The following is a 19,863-nucleotide window of genomic DNA, read 5'->3' on the forward strand; positions in this document are numbered from 1 at the left end:
CTCCATTGTGAGGTATGGAGGACAGAGGAAGACACCGAAAAGTTTGAGAATGACGAGATACTTACTGGATTGAAGACTAGCATTCTACTGAGGAGGTGGACAGCTTCGTGTGTAGCATGACTTGAGAGACCATAGAGAGCTGAGAGGCAAGGCTGTATGGAGGAGGAATCAAGGGGGGAGGCAATATAATCTCAATGATCTACTTAGAAGGCAATAAATAAAGAAAAATATGGCCCTCAACACCTCAGGCATCACTTTTGTCCCTGTGTCAGAACAAAGTTTACTCATCCACAGCAATACACTGTATCTAGAACTACTGCAGTGAGCCATGGCATACCATATGCAACCCTACAACAAGCATCCTACCACAAGCGTCCTATATGATTGATGTCTTGCCTTTCAAAATATACCTATAATTACTTAGTATGACTGTGGGTATTGTATGAATATACAGTAATATACTGACTTCATAGACATTTTGTGAAGCAAACCTGTATGGCTGGGTACTGACATATTGGCAGTCACTGGGTTTAAAACAAATTCTACATTGAACTGGGCTTTGAATCTGGGACCTTCAGATTGTCGGGCAACCACACCACCGACTGATAAAGCTAACTGCCTCATGACACAGACTGTTGCTCCATAGTTCAGCTGGAATTTTATGACCAAAACATGATATGTGCCAGCATACAGGAAAGCTGCACTCCATAGCATGTAACTATGTTTGAATTTGGTACATACAGTCAGATGTAAATACTCATAACAAACAGGGCATGTAAAAGCTAAATGAGTTTTTGCAAGGTCTGTGGCACACTACTACTATGCGGTTCCCTAGCAACACTTCACCCATACCCACCGGTTTGTGTGGCATGCGGAGTAGATGTGCCCGCGCTCCATCGCAGGCGTACCTCATGTCATCCATAGAGGGCGTCCCAAGAAGATCTGTGATTAAATTGAGCTGAGGTGACAGGAGGGATAAAACATGAAGAGAGAGTGAGTGAGAGTATTCAGCACAAACATATTTAGATATACTGGGTATATGTTCCTTTATCAAAGCCCATATGAGATAATATCCACTGTAATGTTTTCTCTATGCTAGGATGTGTAGAACTGTAACATCCCTGATATATATTTCTGCCAATGTCACTAAAATTGATTCTTTATGACATATCTGGCAATGTCATTAAAAATAATCTTTTAATCTCTTGTTGGTCTCTCAAGGATCATTGCTTTGTTTTTTGTTTCGTTAGACATCCAACGAATAGCACCGGTACAAACCAAGAGTCATATATTTCAGTTAACAATTTTAGAGGTTAAAATTCATGCCCATTTTTGTTTTATTTTAGATATTCTTAGAAAGTTTTGATTTCTTCATAAGTCAAAGTTCCTGCAATATCATGTTCAGTCATGTTCCTACTTCAGTATAATGCTGACCACCATCATGTTCAGCAATTCACAAAAGTTTCAAGCCAAAAATGCTTCAGGTTTTACAGTAATTTACACACATCACCTTCGCAATCCGAGCCAACAAGGCCTACTTCCACATGTTTCTGTTAGAAATGTGAGCTGAACTTTCAGGACTATGTAGCATGCTGAGTGGGAAGGCTGGTCTGATTCAGAGTACAGTCAAGAATCCCTGTAACAAATAGTGTACAGCCTTATCACTGATCTCTATGTAAGTACACACACAGCCACAGAATCTCGACTAGAGTTGACCATTACCAATGAGCGTACGCTTCAATGCATGTATTTACTGACCGATGCTATTCGTGGCTTTCGTATGTATCCCGGTGGGCAGCGAATGAATTGGACAACCCACGAATCCCTATGCTATCACCTCTTTACGTTTTAGAAGCAGGGAGGCTCTGTAAAGCCTGCTGCACACTATATGATCAGACCAGTTGTGCGACCTTAAGACCAGAAGTGTGACGTCACAGTCTTGCCAGTTTCCAGTCGTGCGACTGAGTCTTAGTGCCAGTCATAGAGATTTGACATGTCAAATTTCCATGACTGGTCGTGGGCTTTTAGCCATTTACAATACAGCAAATTGCAAGCGCACACAGTGCGCAATGCATGTGCTTCTCTTTTGGATGCAGTGAAGCCAAAGCGGTCATAAGCCTAGTTGTGTAGTGTGATCGTATAGTGTGCAGTGTCGAGTCGTGCGACTATTCGTACGACGTAGGGTCGTGCGACCGGTCTGATCGTATAGTGTGCGGTGGGCTTACGACTCACCTGTGTGATGGGACTCTGGGCCTGAAAGAGGATGCGCCGGCCGAGCAGCTCGGCAAAGATGCAGCCCACCGACCACATGTCCACCGCCGAGGTGTAGTGCTTGCTGCCCACCAGGATCTCTGGTGCTCGGTAGTACTGGGTCACAACCTCCTGGGTCATGTGTTTGCTTGTGTCCGGTTCCTCCACTCGGGCCAGCCCAAAGTCACACACCTGACATATACAGGAATTGGGGGGGGGGGGGAAGAAGAGAATGGTCGAAGGATAAAGAAAAGGGGAAGAAATACCAAGAAGCTTTTAGTTAGGTGGTGGTAACAAGACATCCACTGGCATTTACACGTTCAGAAATTATCATTTCAGTCTCGAAAGCATTTAAAAAAAACCAAAAATGAATCTCACATTCTGTGTAGGAAGACTCTCCTTGGTTGAGGAATAACTCCAAAGGCATCACCTTCATGCAAACTCCTGAGAATGTAAATATTTTCTTCCTTCAAAGGTCACCCTACAAGTAGAGTGACAAAACATTACCACTGACTTTGTGTACAGCTCTCATCTGTATCAGTCCCCATGGGGCTGTATCGGGTTACCACAGCTTGTCAATACCTTTGCTCTTTCAAAGTCGTACAATTTAATCAGCAAAAAGTATCATTGTCCTTTAAAAGAATGAATGCATACAGGCACACAGAAGAAAAACACAAACAAAAGAACACATGCATGCACACATACACACACCTGCTTGTAGAAATACATTTCATACCTCCTGTATAGATACAAGCGAGAAAAAAAAGAAAAGAAGAAAAACACTTGTATTTTTTAATGTCCATGTACTGTAGCTGGAAATTGCACACTTGTAAACACAGATCAAACTGTCAAAAATCGATAACAGTGAAAACGTGATGTTGAAATCATTCCTACGGAGTTAGAAAGGCCAGCCATAATGAGGATGCAAGCCCAGAGACAGCTGATGTAGACACCAGCAAAGGAATGGATAGCAGAAGAAATGAGTGGGACAATTAAGAACCGTTACTATGGCAACAAGGATGACAATGGGCCATGCCTTCGGGTCCTGGGTTCCTCATCAATCACTGAAAAACATACAAACAAATTGATGTAATCTCCTTTCCCACTCAATGCACAACCCCGCCATCTCTTGAAGGTCAAGTTCTAATCAATAACCTATGGTTTAGCCCTTGCTACTATCCTATGTTTGTCTGTTTGTTTGCCTTGTTTGTCTGTTTGTTTGTTCTTTCTGGTGAGGATGGAGAGGAAATGGAAGGCCATGATGTTTTTAAGATGCATCATAATGACAGCACGCTGTTGTCTGTCAGTGAATGTGGTACAACAGATATGACAATGAAGGCGGCCTATGTTCACTGAAATCCATGGAAGATTTCAAATACTGTAAAACGAGGAATGTTTGCGTGCATTTTAATTTTGCGAGCGCCAAGATTTGCGAAATTAAAATGCACGTGAAAGTTCTTGTCTACACTATGTGCACTGAATGCCAGTGGCAGTTTGCGAAAATATCATGCCGCAAAAAAGGCCGTCGGCTCCAATTCATGAAAAATTTGTGCCGTGAATACATCATGTTTTACAGTAGTACACTGGCAGTGGAAAGGAAGTGGAATGCCGTGTGCTATGTGTGTCTGTGAGTGATGTGCATGTGTGTATGTGGGTGTGGTATGTTTGTCTATTTGTCCATCTATCAGTCTGTCAGTCTGTCTGTTTGTGTATGCATGTGCAAACACACTCAGACACACACACACATACACATACACACCTACATGACTGATCATGCAACATGACCATTCTCCAGTTACGTGTTCTCCTTCCTTCAACTGTGTCCTGCCCTACAATCTCCATACAGGTGTTGTACAGGTCACCACCAGGAGGGCTGCATGCCCCGGGGGACACTCCAATACTTCCCCTTAACATCTGTCTTTTTCTCTCGTGGTAGAGAACGATCGAAAACGGGCAAACAGTGAGGGCAAACCCACTCCTCGTGGTCGTATAATTGCATTTGACAATGCTCGCTGTAGAAAACATCAGGTAGGCCTAACTCTGAAAAGTGTGAAAATAGCATGACTGCGGGTTCAGCGACCAACAATTCATCAAGGACAGCCACCTAGAAAACAATCCATCTCTTCTTGGGAATACAAACAAAGATCTACACCTTGTGGAGTTTGCAACATACACAAAAAGATGTCACTGACAAGTATGTGGATAAACATGCTTGATCTCTCAACCTTACGATGAGGTTTTGTTCATGTCGTTTCATAATCTGAAAATCATATTCTGAAAACAGCACACTTTATAATTGCGGATTGCTCAATGCATTTTTGCCTCATTCAATCAAACTAACCCAATATCTCAGTAGTGTTTTTTTGTTTGTTTGTTTGTTTGTTTTTTAATCTAAAGAAAATCCATATCAAGAATACTTTTATAACAAAACAACAGAGTTATCTGGTTTCACCAGCAGGAGTCAAAAGTCACCATGTTTGGTCTAATGCACCCATTTCAGATACTTTAATAACTGCAGTAATGCCAAGCCTCATCTATGAATAGACGATAGCATTTCCTGTCATATCCCCTTCCTTGACCCTCCATAGACGTATGTACGTGATATGTCAGCCCTCCTTGGTGTTGCAATTCTCAAGTAATGATAGATCCACATGCCCAGTTTTTGTGATTGCTTTTCACTCATCCAGTCCAGAGCATCCCTGCCTCGAAAACAGCATCCCTGCCCTAACTCATTTTCTCTCTGTATCTTTAGGTGAAAATGCGACGAGCTATAACTGTATGATGACTTTGAACTATCACGATCACGTGAAAATCACCGTTGTGCTGAACGCTGGTAAATGGGAACCAAAGTAGATGGAACCTACAGAGGTCAAATTTGATTAAAAATGTTATGCCCCATTTCACCCTAATCAGGCCACAATCAATAATCTGACCACCATAAATCCAATGAGGCTCAAAAGATAAACACAATAATACCCAGACACTTGGTATTACCATCATTTTGTCTACATTTCATCATGGCTCCAGCACAATTTTTGGGGTGGAGCCATTGTAAGTTTTGAATCATGAAATCTCTTTGATTTACGAAGTGACAATCTCATGGAAGTCATTGATATGAATTCTCAAGATGATTTGAAGACATTTAGTACCCACACCCCCTCATGATCATTCTCACTTCCTGACAGCCTGAACCATTATCTTTTGTCCAACTTTCATCTCCATCCCTCATTTTTGGGGAGGGGGGAGGGGGGAGGGGGGAGGGGGGAGGGGGGAGGGGGGAGGGGGGAGGGGGGAGGGGGGAGGGGGGAGGGGGGGGGGGGTTAGTTCATGTTTTCACTAGCTTTGTTTCATCATCTTCCTCCGGTTTGCTTTGCTCTGTCACCGTATATCTCAATCAGGTTTGATAGGAAAATAAACATGATTGAATGATGCTTTGGGGACACAGCGAGAAACTCTGCTCCTCATAAGACGAGGCAAACGATGGCCGTCCTAGGTTGTCTTTAAACGCATGATGCGCACTTGGGGGTTTGGTCCCCACGATGCAAACCGGAACTTCATCCCATGACGAAAGTCGACCTCTGCTTCCTGGGGTCATCCCTAATTGATGCAGGATTAAATGAGAATCACTTGCGACTCTTCTTGCCCCGTGGACGGCCTGGAGGAACAGTCTGGGGCCAGACTGCAGCAGCTGAGCCCGTCTCATTATTCAAGCTCCACTTCACGCGGCCCAGAAACACACTTCAATCTTCGCCACGTCCGGCTGGAGGAGCAAGCTTGCTGGGAAGGAAATAAACTATACTCCAGCCCAGACAAGCTTGCTGAAAGAAAGAAAGAAAAAAAAAAGGTTGTCCCCAGCCCAGATGGAAACTGAAATTAATCTAGAATATAACAATCTCCCAAACTGCATGATTATAGTGGTATCAAGCCATAACCAGCTAATCACACTAGTGCTTGATTTTCCCTCTCTTCACAAAGTTCCGCCTGCATTCTCTGGAAGATACAAATAACTTGTAGTCTTGACTATCATCATTTTAAATTCCTGTAAAACTGACTCCACACAAACAACAAAAAAGGCATATGTCTTGCCATGAACAACCTCAATTCTTGGAGAACATGTTTCCTAGTAGCAATATTAAGTTTAGTCTAATCCCATGTGGCTAACCATTGCAGTAATCCACACTTGCATAGCCACAGAAAGTGCTATCCTTGCTACTTGAGTCACTGTCATGTGTAATAGCAATCCTTGTGGTAGGACACACCACACCATTCTCTTCATGGGTTTTCTATCTCTTCATTTTAAAAGGTAACAAGTATTTCCTCTCCACACGACTAGAATAAACTTTGAGCACTTGAAATATTTCAAAAGTCCCACAGACCAGTGTGCTGACCATTTAGTTCCTCAAAAAAAAAAAAACAAAGTCAACAAACAAAAAAAACAAAGATCTGTGATGAAATGATAATTTTGGCTCATCATAAGTGTCCACTTTTTGGACGAAATCTGTGAACAATGCCCAATTGCTTTCCAACCAGTAAGTTTGAAAGTATTGATTGTTTCATTCCATTTTGAGGCAAAGATGTCCAGTAATGTATTGGTGGTTGAATACAATTCAGAATTCTACAAGAACATCTTTATAACAGCAGAGCATAACATCTGATCAGAATTCTATACCTTCATTGACATCATGTCTCCTCACGACATCGTTCGGAAATAACCTTTTGTATAGCCAATGAATTCTATTTAGTAAAAAATAACCCCACCAGTATCACGAGAGCAGATTCACTTCTTATACTCCCCCCCCCCCCCCCCCACATCAACATTGATCATCAAGATTCTGGGGTGTGGTCCACCTATGAGCAGTACATTGAATTGAATGAACAAAAATAGGAAACACAGAGAGTCACTTTTTTTTATCATCAATTTGAGAGCTTTGTCATAACTCTACAGGGAGAGGTGTACACACCTCCAATTAGCCCCTCCCTGAATGACCAGAATCAATAGACCACTCTTCAACCAGACTGTACTCCACTCTTCTCCTCAAGTGCAACTGACGTGGCCCAGAAAATGGGAGCGGCCCAGAACAGAAAATAGAGCAGCCTAGAAAAAAAACAAAACGAAGAAATGAGGCACCCACGAAAAGACACAAAGGAAAAAAAATGGAGCAGGATTAGGTGCTAACAATTTGCATATCCACAGAAATAACCACTGTGTCATTGGAACCGTGGTAATGAGGTTGCAAATAGACTCCTCCACACTGCTGCTCCAATCAACAATCTGCTTACATTGTTTAACACCTGCTGCTGAAATTTGATAAACCATTTCTGGTGAACAGATCAAAAATGGCTGCTGTGATCAGCACGAAAAAATAATAATATGGAGATACCCACACAACTCAACCAAAATTTTCAGATAAATGCTCTCTAATACTCCATGTCCAGCAGATCTCTTTTTTATTCACTTCTTTCATGTCCAGCTGTTTTCCATTCTGAAAACTTTCTGGATGAAGTAAAATTATGACTGTCAAAGTACTATTCAAATTTAGGAAAATTGACACACACACACAAGCAAAAATGCCTAGGAAGTCTACAAAGTTGGAACAATAGAGCTCTCAGAATAGAACTCCACTTTTTTTTTTTTTAATGACTCACTTAATCATAACTGTGATCATCAACTCAATAGGATCATTAATGAAGATAAACAAAATACTTCCTTCTCGCTTGCACTTTGTCTTCTTAACACGCTAACCCTGTAAATTTTACTTCAAAGCTTGGAACATTCCCAAAAAATGACGGATTAAATACTGTTAAAGCTAGCAATTCGTTTTCAGTCACTTCCATCCCCCCCCCCCCCCCACAGTCTCAGCACAGATCTGCTAAACATCATCATGTATAAATGGCTGACGGCACACACTGTCAGCTAGATAAATTAAAGGCACATGTGTAGCAGCCTTTCCTCCAACAACTCTGGCCTACTGTGACAAAAGGTAGGAAATAACAACACTAACCATCTTAGTATATCCCTGCTGCTAACAAGGCTTGGCTTCCAAGGTGAACATTATAAGTCCAATATTATTCAAAAGCCCTCATAACTCAGATTTTGATCATTTTCAATCCGTTCCCTTTTGCCAAATGAGGGCTGAATTCTTCTCCAATTTCATAAAGTTATCATCGAATTATGTCAGTTGGCATCTAATTAGCATGAACACATGGCAAGACCAAATTTGCTCTTTGACCTCTGATGACAAACTCCTTTGTTCTGTTTTCTTTGTGTTATGTATGTTAATAAGAATCTTGTCATTTTGGAGTGAAGTGTGTTTTACATAATATGTTTCTTTCTTGGAGATGATACTTCTTGGTGAATTGATATATTTCCTGCACAAATTATTACTTTAGGCTACAAAAAGCTTATTGCTGTTTGATACTACCTCTGGGTCACGAGTGTGGCTAGCCTCTCCTGGCTACGACCTTCAAGAAAGAGGAACAATTGGAACAAAGAGACAAAGAACATGGCTGGACCATGAAGTAGCTCCTTGGATGGATGTAGGAGACCCCGCTCTTCCGGTCCGAGAGAGACAGAGAACATGGACAGACCACGAAGTCGCTCCATGGATGGACATAGGAGAACCCGCCCTTTTGGTCCGAGTGTGTGCAGCTTCAACGACGACGACATGCCAGACAGACCATGAATTACAGCGAGTTATATAGCATCATTACCCCTGCACCCAAGCAACTGAAAATAAATACTGATGTTTTGGCAACAACACATCAAAACAACGCTACCATAACTTTCTACAAGACATCTCGCTGCACAGGTACAAGACGGGATATGAGCGACAGAAATATAGATCCAGATAGAAATATGGATACAAAGAGACAGACAGACAGACAGACAGACAGACAAACAAACAGATGAAGAACAATGTGCTTGCTGGCTTCTCTGTGTCCTATATCACTTACTTTGCTCAAGAAAGTTGTTCTTTTTCAAAAGAAGAGACAGAAAAAAAAGTGCATCAGTCTAATTGTGCATAGGTGTGTAAATTGTTCTGAATAATTCATGCTATTTTCAATCTTGTAGCCTTCTTCCATTTTTTCTCTCTTTTTTTTTTGGGGGGGGGGGGTCAGGTTATGTGATACAATCTGACATGAGTCAAAGAGATATGTGAAATCAAGCATGAAACTAAATACCCTCGTATCAGTTTGCAAAGTCCGTCACATCATATTTCATAAATTCAACAAAACTAACTCCTGTTCCTCCGCCCTTCTCTGAATGCACTTCTCCCATCTTGCTTCGCAGTGCTTGTGAAGGGGCACATTTTTTAACTGTAACAAAATCATTGGTACTGCCAGGCATTATGCTTGGTGATATAAAGAAGGGTTTCTGACTTGCAAAAGAGCTCGTTTGTAAATATGTTCATTTACAAATTCAATGCAAAATCAACCCAAATGTGAAAGTCTGAAAGCAAACTTGAATCAAACTTCTGAAATTACATTCAACCAATGAGGATCCAGGGGTGCATCTAATCAAGTTCACTTGATTCTGAATGTGCATCTGCATAATTGATAAGGGGGTGGAGCATAGCTTGGCCTTGTATTCACTTCCCTTAGTTGCATGCACTTGTATACGCACACATATTCTGGCATGTAAGCATATCGATAGCAACATTCACACACACCCAAAATCTTCACGATTTTGGAAAATCTTTAAAAACTTGCGTCACACTTTGGTCATTCTTCAGGAATGCGCAGACAAGATATTCAAAGCACTTCATTTGCTGGCGAGCAATTTTGTGTGTGTGCGTGAGTGAGAGTGTGTGTAAAAGGGGCTAAAGAAAAATTGATTTTTTTTTTTTAATCGCAATGCAAAATCTGATAACTCCTGCATGTGAATGCAGATAATGAGAGTTATGCCTGTTTCATTCCCTGACCATGAAGTTTGAGCACACGTACAGCTGCTACATGGAGTCTGCACTTAGCCTGTAATGGGCATAGAGACCCATTTCAGTGTCTGAACACTGCTAATGCCGACACACATTGTATTTGGAAATGCGTTTCTGAAACACAATTACCAACAATTCTTTGTTCAGTCCTAAAAAAGCGTTGCATTGGTATTCCTGGGTGGCGTCATGGTATCTGCAAGATTTATCTCTGTAATTTGAAGATGGGGATTTCATTTTAAGCCCAAGAGTGATATACAACTAATTACCCTGTAATTCCTTCTGAATTCCAAAGATTTTCGCCCTGATTAAGGTAACTTGACATAAGATGAGTCAATATCATGAAATGCGCCTCACAGCATGAAGGGGGGAAAAATGACACAGAAATCTACAAGCAGCACCACATGCCGTATTAGTCTCAACTTAAGACTTTTCCCTGAGGAAATTTGTGGCCTCTAGAAATGATCCTATTGAGAATGATATTGACCGATCCTGCTTGAATTGCAAAGTATGTCTACTTGTTCGATATCACATCTCCTTCAAAAAGGCAAAATTTTTTGACTCTCCATTGGCTGGCTCTGGCGATGTTACTGTGGAGAGATGACCAGTTAGGAAAGCCACGGGAATGGAAACGAGACTAGCGAAGATGGTGGCACAAAGGGGGGAAGCTGGCATTCCTGGCAAGTGAGACGGAGTACCCTGGCAGTAATACGCCATGACAACTTCTGTCTACAAGTTATCAATAACCAAGCATGCTTATGAATAATGGGACCCTATTTACCCACATTAAAGCCTGTCTTCTCTGTATGGTGAGATTTGGCAGTGGAGGGGAAGAAAAAAAAACACCCTGCAAAACTGCAAAGGGCAAGAGAGTTTGCTGCCTACAAAAAGGGGAAGAGATTCTTTGATTACAGCAAGATTGCAGGAGATTAAATGAAAATTGCAGGATAACCTCACAAAACTGCATGTATAATGTTCAGCCATCAGCTGTTATGATCTGCAACACTGGTGATTGCTTGGCTGATTTATCAGATTCACTTTTGCCTGTACAACATATCAAACTTAAAGTTGTATTCATGATATTGGCTTGCTTTGAGCAAGTCTCTTAATTTTGACTTTGTATGAGGAATGCATGAATATATCTTTAAAAAGTTTTATCCTAGTCACTGGAAAAACACATACGTACATATATGCATATATATATATATATATATATATATATATATATATATATATATATACATATACACAAACAGTTCTAGAAATGTATCACATTCAGAATGATTATAAATGCCACAAATATATCTTTTCTGTACAGGTGATAACTGGTGTTAAAAATATCATGAGGTGCAACTTTTGCTCACTCTGCCATTGATCAAAATTCAAACATATTTTCCGTAAATTTCATTGAATTTTCATGATCTGCTTGAGGCATCTGTCTGATCAGGTGCTGAACCTTTTAAAAGGGGAAAACATTGCATGCATTGTGATTCCAGGAGGAATACATTGACATGTTTGTGTCATCGCAGTCACAATTTTAACATCCAAATGATGAGCCCCAGCTAATGGCTACTGGCTTCAAGACAGCTTCACCTGCACTTCTGCCCGTGCGATGAATATATGACCATTCAACCTTCTTTGTTATATGACCCTGACAAGGCCTACATTTACACAAGGACTTTCATATACATGTATAGAAACACATTTCATGCTTCTCCAGTTGTTTTTGTGCTTCCTAGCTTTTTCCTTGACAAATTTTAAATTTACGTTTGATTAATGCTATGCACGGCAATATTTTCAAATTTAGTACTGTTGACAATATCCTGTTATCATAACAACTAACAAATGTTCTTGCTGTACACAGACAGATTTTGTATAAATGTTAGGGTTTTTTTTTGCATATTGTTTTTCAAATGAGCCATATTGTACAAGCTCTGCTTTTTAGTGGATCACTCTTTTCCATCACTTTATTTGCTTTATAATGTCATTTTTGCAAAGTATATTACATTGTTTCATATATACTGTACATTAATTTTTTGAACATATATTCTGTACTATACTTTATAATTTGTACTTTTTTTAATAGAGCATTACTTCTTTACTCGTATATTTTGTGTTATGCATTGCCATTTGTTCAATGAAAATAAACTAACTGAATTTAATCAAACTGAAACAAATTCTTCCTTGATTATAGGTGCAAATTTGCTATGTCTGCATTATAGATTGGCAGACATATCTTTTTTATTATTAGCAATAAAATGGGGGGGGGGGGACATCCATTCACAATGAAAATCACGTTTCTCTTTATTCCACAAAATAAAAATGACCAAAAAGTGTTTCATATCACATTGAATAAATCAAGCACCCCATAGTTACCTTTAGTACACAGTTACTGTTGACGAGAAGATTGCCCGGCTTAATATCCCTATGTAAGATACCCGCTGAGTGCAAGTACTTGAGACCTGTGAGTGAAAAGTAAGCACAATTCAAAACGATTAAACTTCACATCAAAAACTCTGTGCGAGTGAAAACCTTAACAAATACATACACAAGATAATCTCGTAACTAAAGATACAGTGTTAGCACGGTAGGAGTGATTTGTGTTACACAGAACGTTTTTCAAGCCTTTCCCTCAAAATATTCGCAAAAGAGTATATGTTGCCCATAGTACAAAACAGACTTAGGACAGAGCATTCGTGTCATACACAGCAGTACTTCTGCTTTTGTCTATGTAATTTACTCCCATCTCATTATAACCTCAAGTGTCTATGGCACAAATAACGACCGCAGAATTGCCTTCAGTAATTGATCTTGTCACCTATCATAGAATAAAAAGTTTAATTGATTATTTGCTCCTCGACCATATTTCCCCTTCCTTCTCTTTTATTCTCGCTCCCACACTGCTTGCAGCTTTTCTGAAAAAATTTATTCGAGTGAAAATCTTGTATCATGTCCTTGTTAATTTACGAGTTCATTGGGATTGTGCAGATCGGAGCTCAAACGTGCGCTGCGGGACGAAGCAGAGATGAAATTTGGAATTGAATTATCCCGGAACCCTCATCTCCCTTTTAAAAAACGCTACCAGTCCTATCCCTAAATCTGATTAACAATGATCCTGTCGGCTCTGCTTAGGTTAATGACCATGAACACACAGGGTGCACACGATGGTGTATTCTCATGTCTGAGCGGCAAAATGGCTTAATTCAGGACGTCACACTGCTGTACACATTACATTGATTCTTGCCAGTAATGACATCAGCTTGTATGACACAAAAGCTATTACTGTGTACTTTGCATGTTTTGTAAGCTATTGCTATGTACTTTGCATGTTTTGTAAGCTATTACTGTGCACTTTGCATGTTTTGTTACTAACTCGACATACGTAAAAGCCTTATACAACAGAAAAACGTGTGAAAAACCATGACGTCACTACCAGTGTGATGAAAAGCTTAACATGCTTAACATGATTCTTTTTCAGGTAATGCCTTCCATAACCTACTCATTTCTGGAGTTTGAACAAGTTACAAATGTATGTAGCCATAGCCAACCCCTTCATGGTTCGGTCTCTTTCCATGCTCCATATTTGAATCTAAAATGATTCCAGAATTACATCCTTGTTAAAGCTTCTGTTAACAATTCACATCCAATCCCTTAATGGCAAAAACAATAAATAGATGAATAAATAAACAAATAAATAAATAAATAAATAAATAAATAAATAAATAGATAAATAAACATGACACACACCAACACACTCCTCTGTTTCTATCAAAAATTACAGCTCCATATCTTGACTTGCCCTTTAAATGATTACCTACTCAATCCTTGATCCCCAAATTAATGCTTCAATCCACATCGTAAACCCCTCTCATCTGAGAGACCAAAATATGACAAGCATTTGATGTCTCGCACATTTGAGGATTTCATCAAAATAAAGAACTGCGAGAAGAACTAACTGCAAGGGGAAATGAAGATTACATTCACCATCGTCACCGCAACACAAGCACGCAGATGAAAGCTCATATCCTATCAATAGATCATATTTGCTGAAAACTAAGATATTTTTATTCATATTTTGAGACCATGCCTTCTTATGATATCTTTGTCTCCCCTTTATGGGGGAAAATATCTGTATTTTTAGGAATGACCCCAGGCATTAAAAGATTCCCAATATAGCTTCCAATAGGATTGGCTGCTTAGTCAACATTTCAGTTTCCATCCAAAAGCTTCTCAACAGTTCCATTTCATCAGTGCCATAATGGAGATGAGACATACATTAACTTTGACATTAGAACAACGTGCTATGAAAATATTGTAGAGCTGGTAGAACTATTCAAGGAAAGCATTTCATGTATGAGTGAAAATTTGGACTTTATCTTGTTTTTGTAGTTCATTCTCATTCCAAGATCCATCATACTCTCAATGTCATCTCTTCTCTCCAAACCTCAATTATCCCTGTGAAAAGATCCCCCATCCTCCTCTCCCTTCTACCAGTCCTTCTCATTCGAAGATTCCCCCATCCCTCACATCCTCACTTCTACCCCATATCACCTCAATCCTTCCTTTCCAGGCATTCCGTATCCCTCCCACCCTTTTAATCTCTCCTATCACACCCCCTCTCCATCCTCCTCTTATCCCAGTTCCCATATCCCCCCTCCGCCCCTCCGCCCTTTCTCCCCCCCCCCCCCCTTCCTCACATCAAACTAAACCTAAACCCTTGTCACAACCCTAACCCGAAGTCCTTGGAGAAAATAAGACTGGAGCAAGTGTCATGGGAGCAAATGTCGTGCCACCCTTCCCCCATACTCTCTATTGCTCTGTTCCCATCCCCATAATTTCAAGATCCAAAATCCCTCATCTCTTTACTCCCACCTCACACCCTCAAACACGCTCTCCTCCTCTTCCAAATCCCTCCCCCTCCTATTCATTCCAACATTCCCGTAGCCCATTCTCTATCTCCATTCCCTCCATTTGCCACCATCCTCCCCACCTTCCTCCTTACTCCTCCTCCTCCTCATCTCTTTACTCCTACCCCCACAACCCCTCCTCTTCCCACTCCATCCCCCTCCTATTCATTCCAATATCCCCTATAGCCCATTCCCTATCTCCATTCCCTCCATTTGCCACCATCCTCCCCCACCTTCCTCCTCCTCCTCATCTCTTTACTCCCACCCCCATATCTTCAAACTCCATTCCCCTCCTATTCATTCCAACATCCCCATAGCCCATTCCCTATCTCCATTCCCACCATCTACCATCATCCTCCCCCACCCTCCTCCTCCTCCTCCTCCTCCCGGCACTCACCTCTGAGTATTTGGTAGAGGAAGACCTTGACATGATCTGAGCTGAGAGGCTGTGGAGACACAATGATCTTATGCAGATCGCTCTGGAGTAACTCCGTGACGACGTAGCTGATCAAGGGGCTTGGGTCAAGGAATTAAAATGCAGGGCGTCTTTCACTACAGAGGGAGGGGAAAGAAAAAGACATCCCCCCCCCAATCCCAAGCAATCTGAAATCTAGCTCGGGTTCACCCACTCAACAAGCTGTGCTCAATAGTGATCCATCGGTATTTAGTGCAGGGGTGTAAAAGCATCAAGCTCAGTAAATTGCTCTGAACTCAGTCTTAACTACCTCTATCACAATGTCTGGGATTGGAAGAATCACTCCATGTCTTTACTCTTTATTAAAGCAGTGCATAAAAATATGGGCAAGAATATCAACAATCTAATTGAACATTACCTGTCTTATAGGAATCAAGTAAACACACTACATACAGATGGATGGGCCTAAAAGAGATAAATAGCCAAACACAAGACTTAATGAAAAAAAGAAAAAGACTTATGAAGGGATATAAACAATCTAATGGAACATTACCTGTCTTATAGGAATCAAGTAAACACACTACATACAAATGGATGGGCCTAAAAGAGGTATATGGCCAAGCACAGACTTAATGCCCCCCCCCCCAAAAAAAAGAAAGACTTATGAAACACAGAATCAACCATGAGATATAGAATGGAGACATATAATATCTCTTTCTCTCTTCATTTCACATTAATCTACTGAAGATGTTAATCTACATTTACAGTGATATAAGGCATATTCATGAAACAATTCAAAATGAAATGCATGAATCATGTATGATTGTGTAGTGTTGTTGTTGTTGTTGTTGTTGTTGTTGTTTTTGCCCAGACAATCATGTGAGGATACATATTTCCAACATTAGGAGCAAAACATGTAATTGCAAAGAACATGCCATTTCGATAATCATATTCCATTGGTTGAGAGCAATTTAGGGTAGTTGGTCTAATTAGGAGCGAATTGCTGAACTTGTGTGGGGTTCAAATGTGCACACAAGTCAGAGCATATCAAGTATGATATTCACTGATTGTTTGTTTGTTTTTTCATCAATTGAGGGCATTTCCAATACCTTTCTACGGAACTCTGTCTCAAATTAGCACCCCATATTACGTGCCATATCAGTATGTCAGGTGACTCTTACTACACGCAGCACACTTAAGAACATTGGCAGCGACACATTGCACGTTTCACTAAAAATATCACATTTTCCATCACAGGCACTTCCTGACATCCCACCCATACGTCAGGGCACTTTTTTTTTTCAGAGAACATTGCTGACATGTTTTCATACCCAGCAAAATGAGGCACTCAATAGGACTCCCCTTTTCGTCGGCGTCTCATTTGAGCCGATACGCTGAATGATGGGCCCAGGGCATCTCCCCGCTCACGGAGGAATCCATCACCTCCAGTACGGCCGGACAATCCTGCCATCACGTAGGATATCCTCGAACACGACTGGAATAGATAAACTCTTTCCAAACCTGTCTTGCACTTCTCCTGGTCTTTTTTTTTTTAAATTCCTTTTCTTTCATTTTCTTTTCAGGTGTAGGAGTTGGTAGAGATGGTTGGGCAAAAGGGGGGGGGGGACGGGAGGGGAAATAGATCCCGAGGTGAAATTACAGCAAATTATTGGGATCTGTGTGAGTCATTCATTTGACGTACTTTCACATGGATACAAAAACAGGGAGCACATCCAAATATTATATTATCGATTGCGTACTGTGATTCACCCAACGTCTATTCCTGTATATTGGAAGAAGGAAAAAAAGGGGGGGACAAATCTTCCCTCTTGCCTCGAGGGCCAGTGATTGTTTGTTGATCACACACAATTGGTCTAACATGAAGTCTTATGAGACAGGGATAAGGCTCCCATGTAGGAGAAGGAGGGATGAAAAAAAAAAGGACAACCAAATGATAACAACAAACAAATTGGAATGGGCTAGCTGAACGATGAATTCATAAGCCAGAGCTTCAGTGGAGTAAAACAAAATTCTATCTGACCAATATGGGACCAATCAACCATACCAATATTCACAATCTACCTGCTCACCATCTGGATTTTTTTTTATACCAATGTAAACAGACGCAGATCGCCATTTCATTCTGTACAGAGGCGCTACTGACAATCTAATGAAGGTCTTCTATGTGCATTGAAAAGCCTGGCCCTAAGACTAATAAAGCTCATGAATTTTGCATGACTTCATAACTGCTAATCTTCAATACACATACATGTACAGTGTGGCACCATTTTCAACTGTGTGTGGTTCTAATGCTAGAACGCTGGAGGCAGCATAGTTCTACCTGTAACCCATCTTAATAGGGATGGCGTTTGACTGTAGCAAAGCTAATTACTTTGGAGTACTGGTACTCATTTTCTCTTTTCATAAGTGTCTGGAAAGGTGGTTTCAACGAGGTTATTGAAATTGTGTTACTGATAGGAACTATAAAAAGGAATGATCAAAATTAAGTATAGAGATTTTCATAATACATTCAAGTTAAATAACGGTTATATTCCTCCCCACTTTCGAATCTATGTGCTTTGCAATCAACATATGTCTTGTACATATGCCAATAACTCCACTGAGGACATACACCTTGTACAAATTGGATTGATATCTCCTCCCCATTTTGCATATATTCACATCCATTTTGACAGGCTTACGAGCACAAAATTTGAAGCTATATCAGAAACTCACAGCTGTTTCACATGCTCATAATCTTTCGGCCTACACTTGGTGAATATGTCAAAAATCAAGAGTCACACTGGCCAATATTCAGTCAGTTTGTTTTGGGATCCACTTCCCACTCAGCATCGGTGGCTTTAAAAATGAGGTTTACTCCCAGTGAGCGTGCCTGATTTGAGCAGAATGTCTGGTAGAGATGCACCACACTCAACCAACAAGCCTATCTGCAACATACAAGACATGCGAAGGCCAGCTGATATTTAAATTAGCCATTGCTGGCGTTCCTGCAAGACACATGAGCGCAGCATCATCATCGTCACAAGACAGCAAGCCTCGAGAGAGCGACAGAGAATTTGTCCAAAAGTGAAGAGGACAAAAAAAATAAGAGCATCAGGTTTCTGCTTGTGTGTGTCTTTCTGCTTTTTCTCCCCCTGCCCCTGTGTATATGTCAAACTGCACAAATTTTCATTCATGTCAGTGATAAGCTAATAGCAATTTGCAATTACACTGAAGGCCATGACTTTATGCATGAAGGTCAAGGCCTCTGTGGGGGCTCCCTCCAAGCTCAGGAGCAAAAAACATTTCGCTGACTGCACGTTGTCGTTCAGACTGAACTAAATTGGCTGCCTTCTCTTTCTTGATATCAGATCCTCAAAGTCAAGGTAGAGCACCATTCCCCCTCTCCCCTCCCCCTCCCCCCACCTTCTTCTCCTCCCTAAAGATTAACAGCTCAGGAATAATCACAACTTGTGACACTACCTTTTTAACTTCTCCGAGTGATCAACACTCTTGTGCCAAGTAAGAAATTTCTGCTCATATTCTTCAAGATCTCCTCCACATTGGAAGTCATCACACGCATTTGTGACAACAGCCTGCCATCAACACCGTGTATTGGAAGGCCTCTTTCCTTTTAAATCTATTCCTTCTCTCACTCCTTCTTCCTCTGTCTATCTCTTTTTTCTTTCTCCTTCTCTTTTTTTCTTTCACTTTAAAGCATTTATCCTCTAGTCCAAACTTGTCACTACCGATTCCTTTCCCCACAGCCTGGCGACAAACAAGATGGATGCCACACAATGATCGGAGCAAACTCCTGCTGTCATCGGCTGTTAGGCCACCAGCAATTTTTATTCCCCCGTTGCCATGGCGACCCCATCGCGCCCAAATCTCATCCACCACTTTTTCTGCGCATTGTTATGGAGTATACATGCAGCAACATCTTAATCTCGGCGTAGTGATTGAGCGAGAAGCAACCGCGAGAAAGGAAAAAAATGCTCAAGTTGTAGCATCATACTTTATGTATCACAGCTGCAAAGTTTGCATAATGGTCGCATCTCTTTAGATCTAACTCATCAATTTTAAGCGAGGTACCTATCATTGCTTTAAATCCCCATTAAAAACAAAAATCAGTCTCTTACTACTACACTGCAATCACTCACTTCTATAAGACATCATAAACTCATAAAGATTTCTGTCATGACCGATTAAGAATGAATTACATTCTATTGGTAGCTCTTGCCTCATCAATAATGTTTCATATTTTGATCGTAAATCATTATCTTTCTTCACTCATTTGGAGGTCATTATCCTATGTGCCACATACTGAAAAACAATGCTAATCTTGGTGGCATAAAATCCT

General features: G+C 40.7%; 1 protein-coding gene across 2 annotated transcripts in view; it reads right to left on the reverse strand.

Moving 5' to 3' along the window:
• Window positions 1-19,863, reverse strand: part of LOC139707940 (serine/threonine-protein kinase NLK-like) — a 104,322-nt gene that overhangs the window by 17,816 nt on the left and 66,643 nt on the right. For both annotated transcript variants that reach the window (XM_071619936.1, XM_071619935.1), the window contains exons 4-8: window positions 15,486-15,592; window positions 12,558-12,643; window positions 2,233-2,442; window positions 857-958; window positions 66-152 (exon numbers count right to left, since the gene is read on the reverse strand). In XM_071619936.1, coding sequence (XP_071476037.1) covers window positions 66-152; window positions 857-958; window positions 2,233-2,442; window positions 12,558-12,643; window positions 15,486-15,592 — 592 coding nt within the window. The remainder of the gene's footprint in view (window positions 1-65; window positions 153-856; window positions 959-2,232; window positions 2,443-12,557; window positions 12,644-15,485; window positions 15,593-19,863) is intronic.

This window comes from Diadema antillarum, unplaced genomic scaffold (genome assembly GCF_040938485.1).
Source record: "Diadema antillarum isolate AM-2024a unplaced genomic scaffold, OU_Dant_1.0 seq00001286_RagTag, whole genome shotgun sequence".
NCBI lineage: Eukaryota > Metazoa > Echinodermata > Echinoidea > Diadematoida > Diadematidae > Diadema > Diadema antillarum.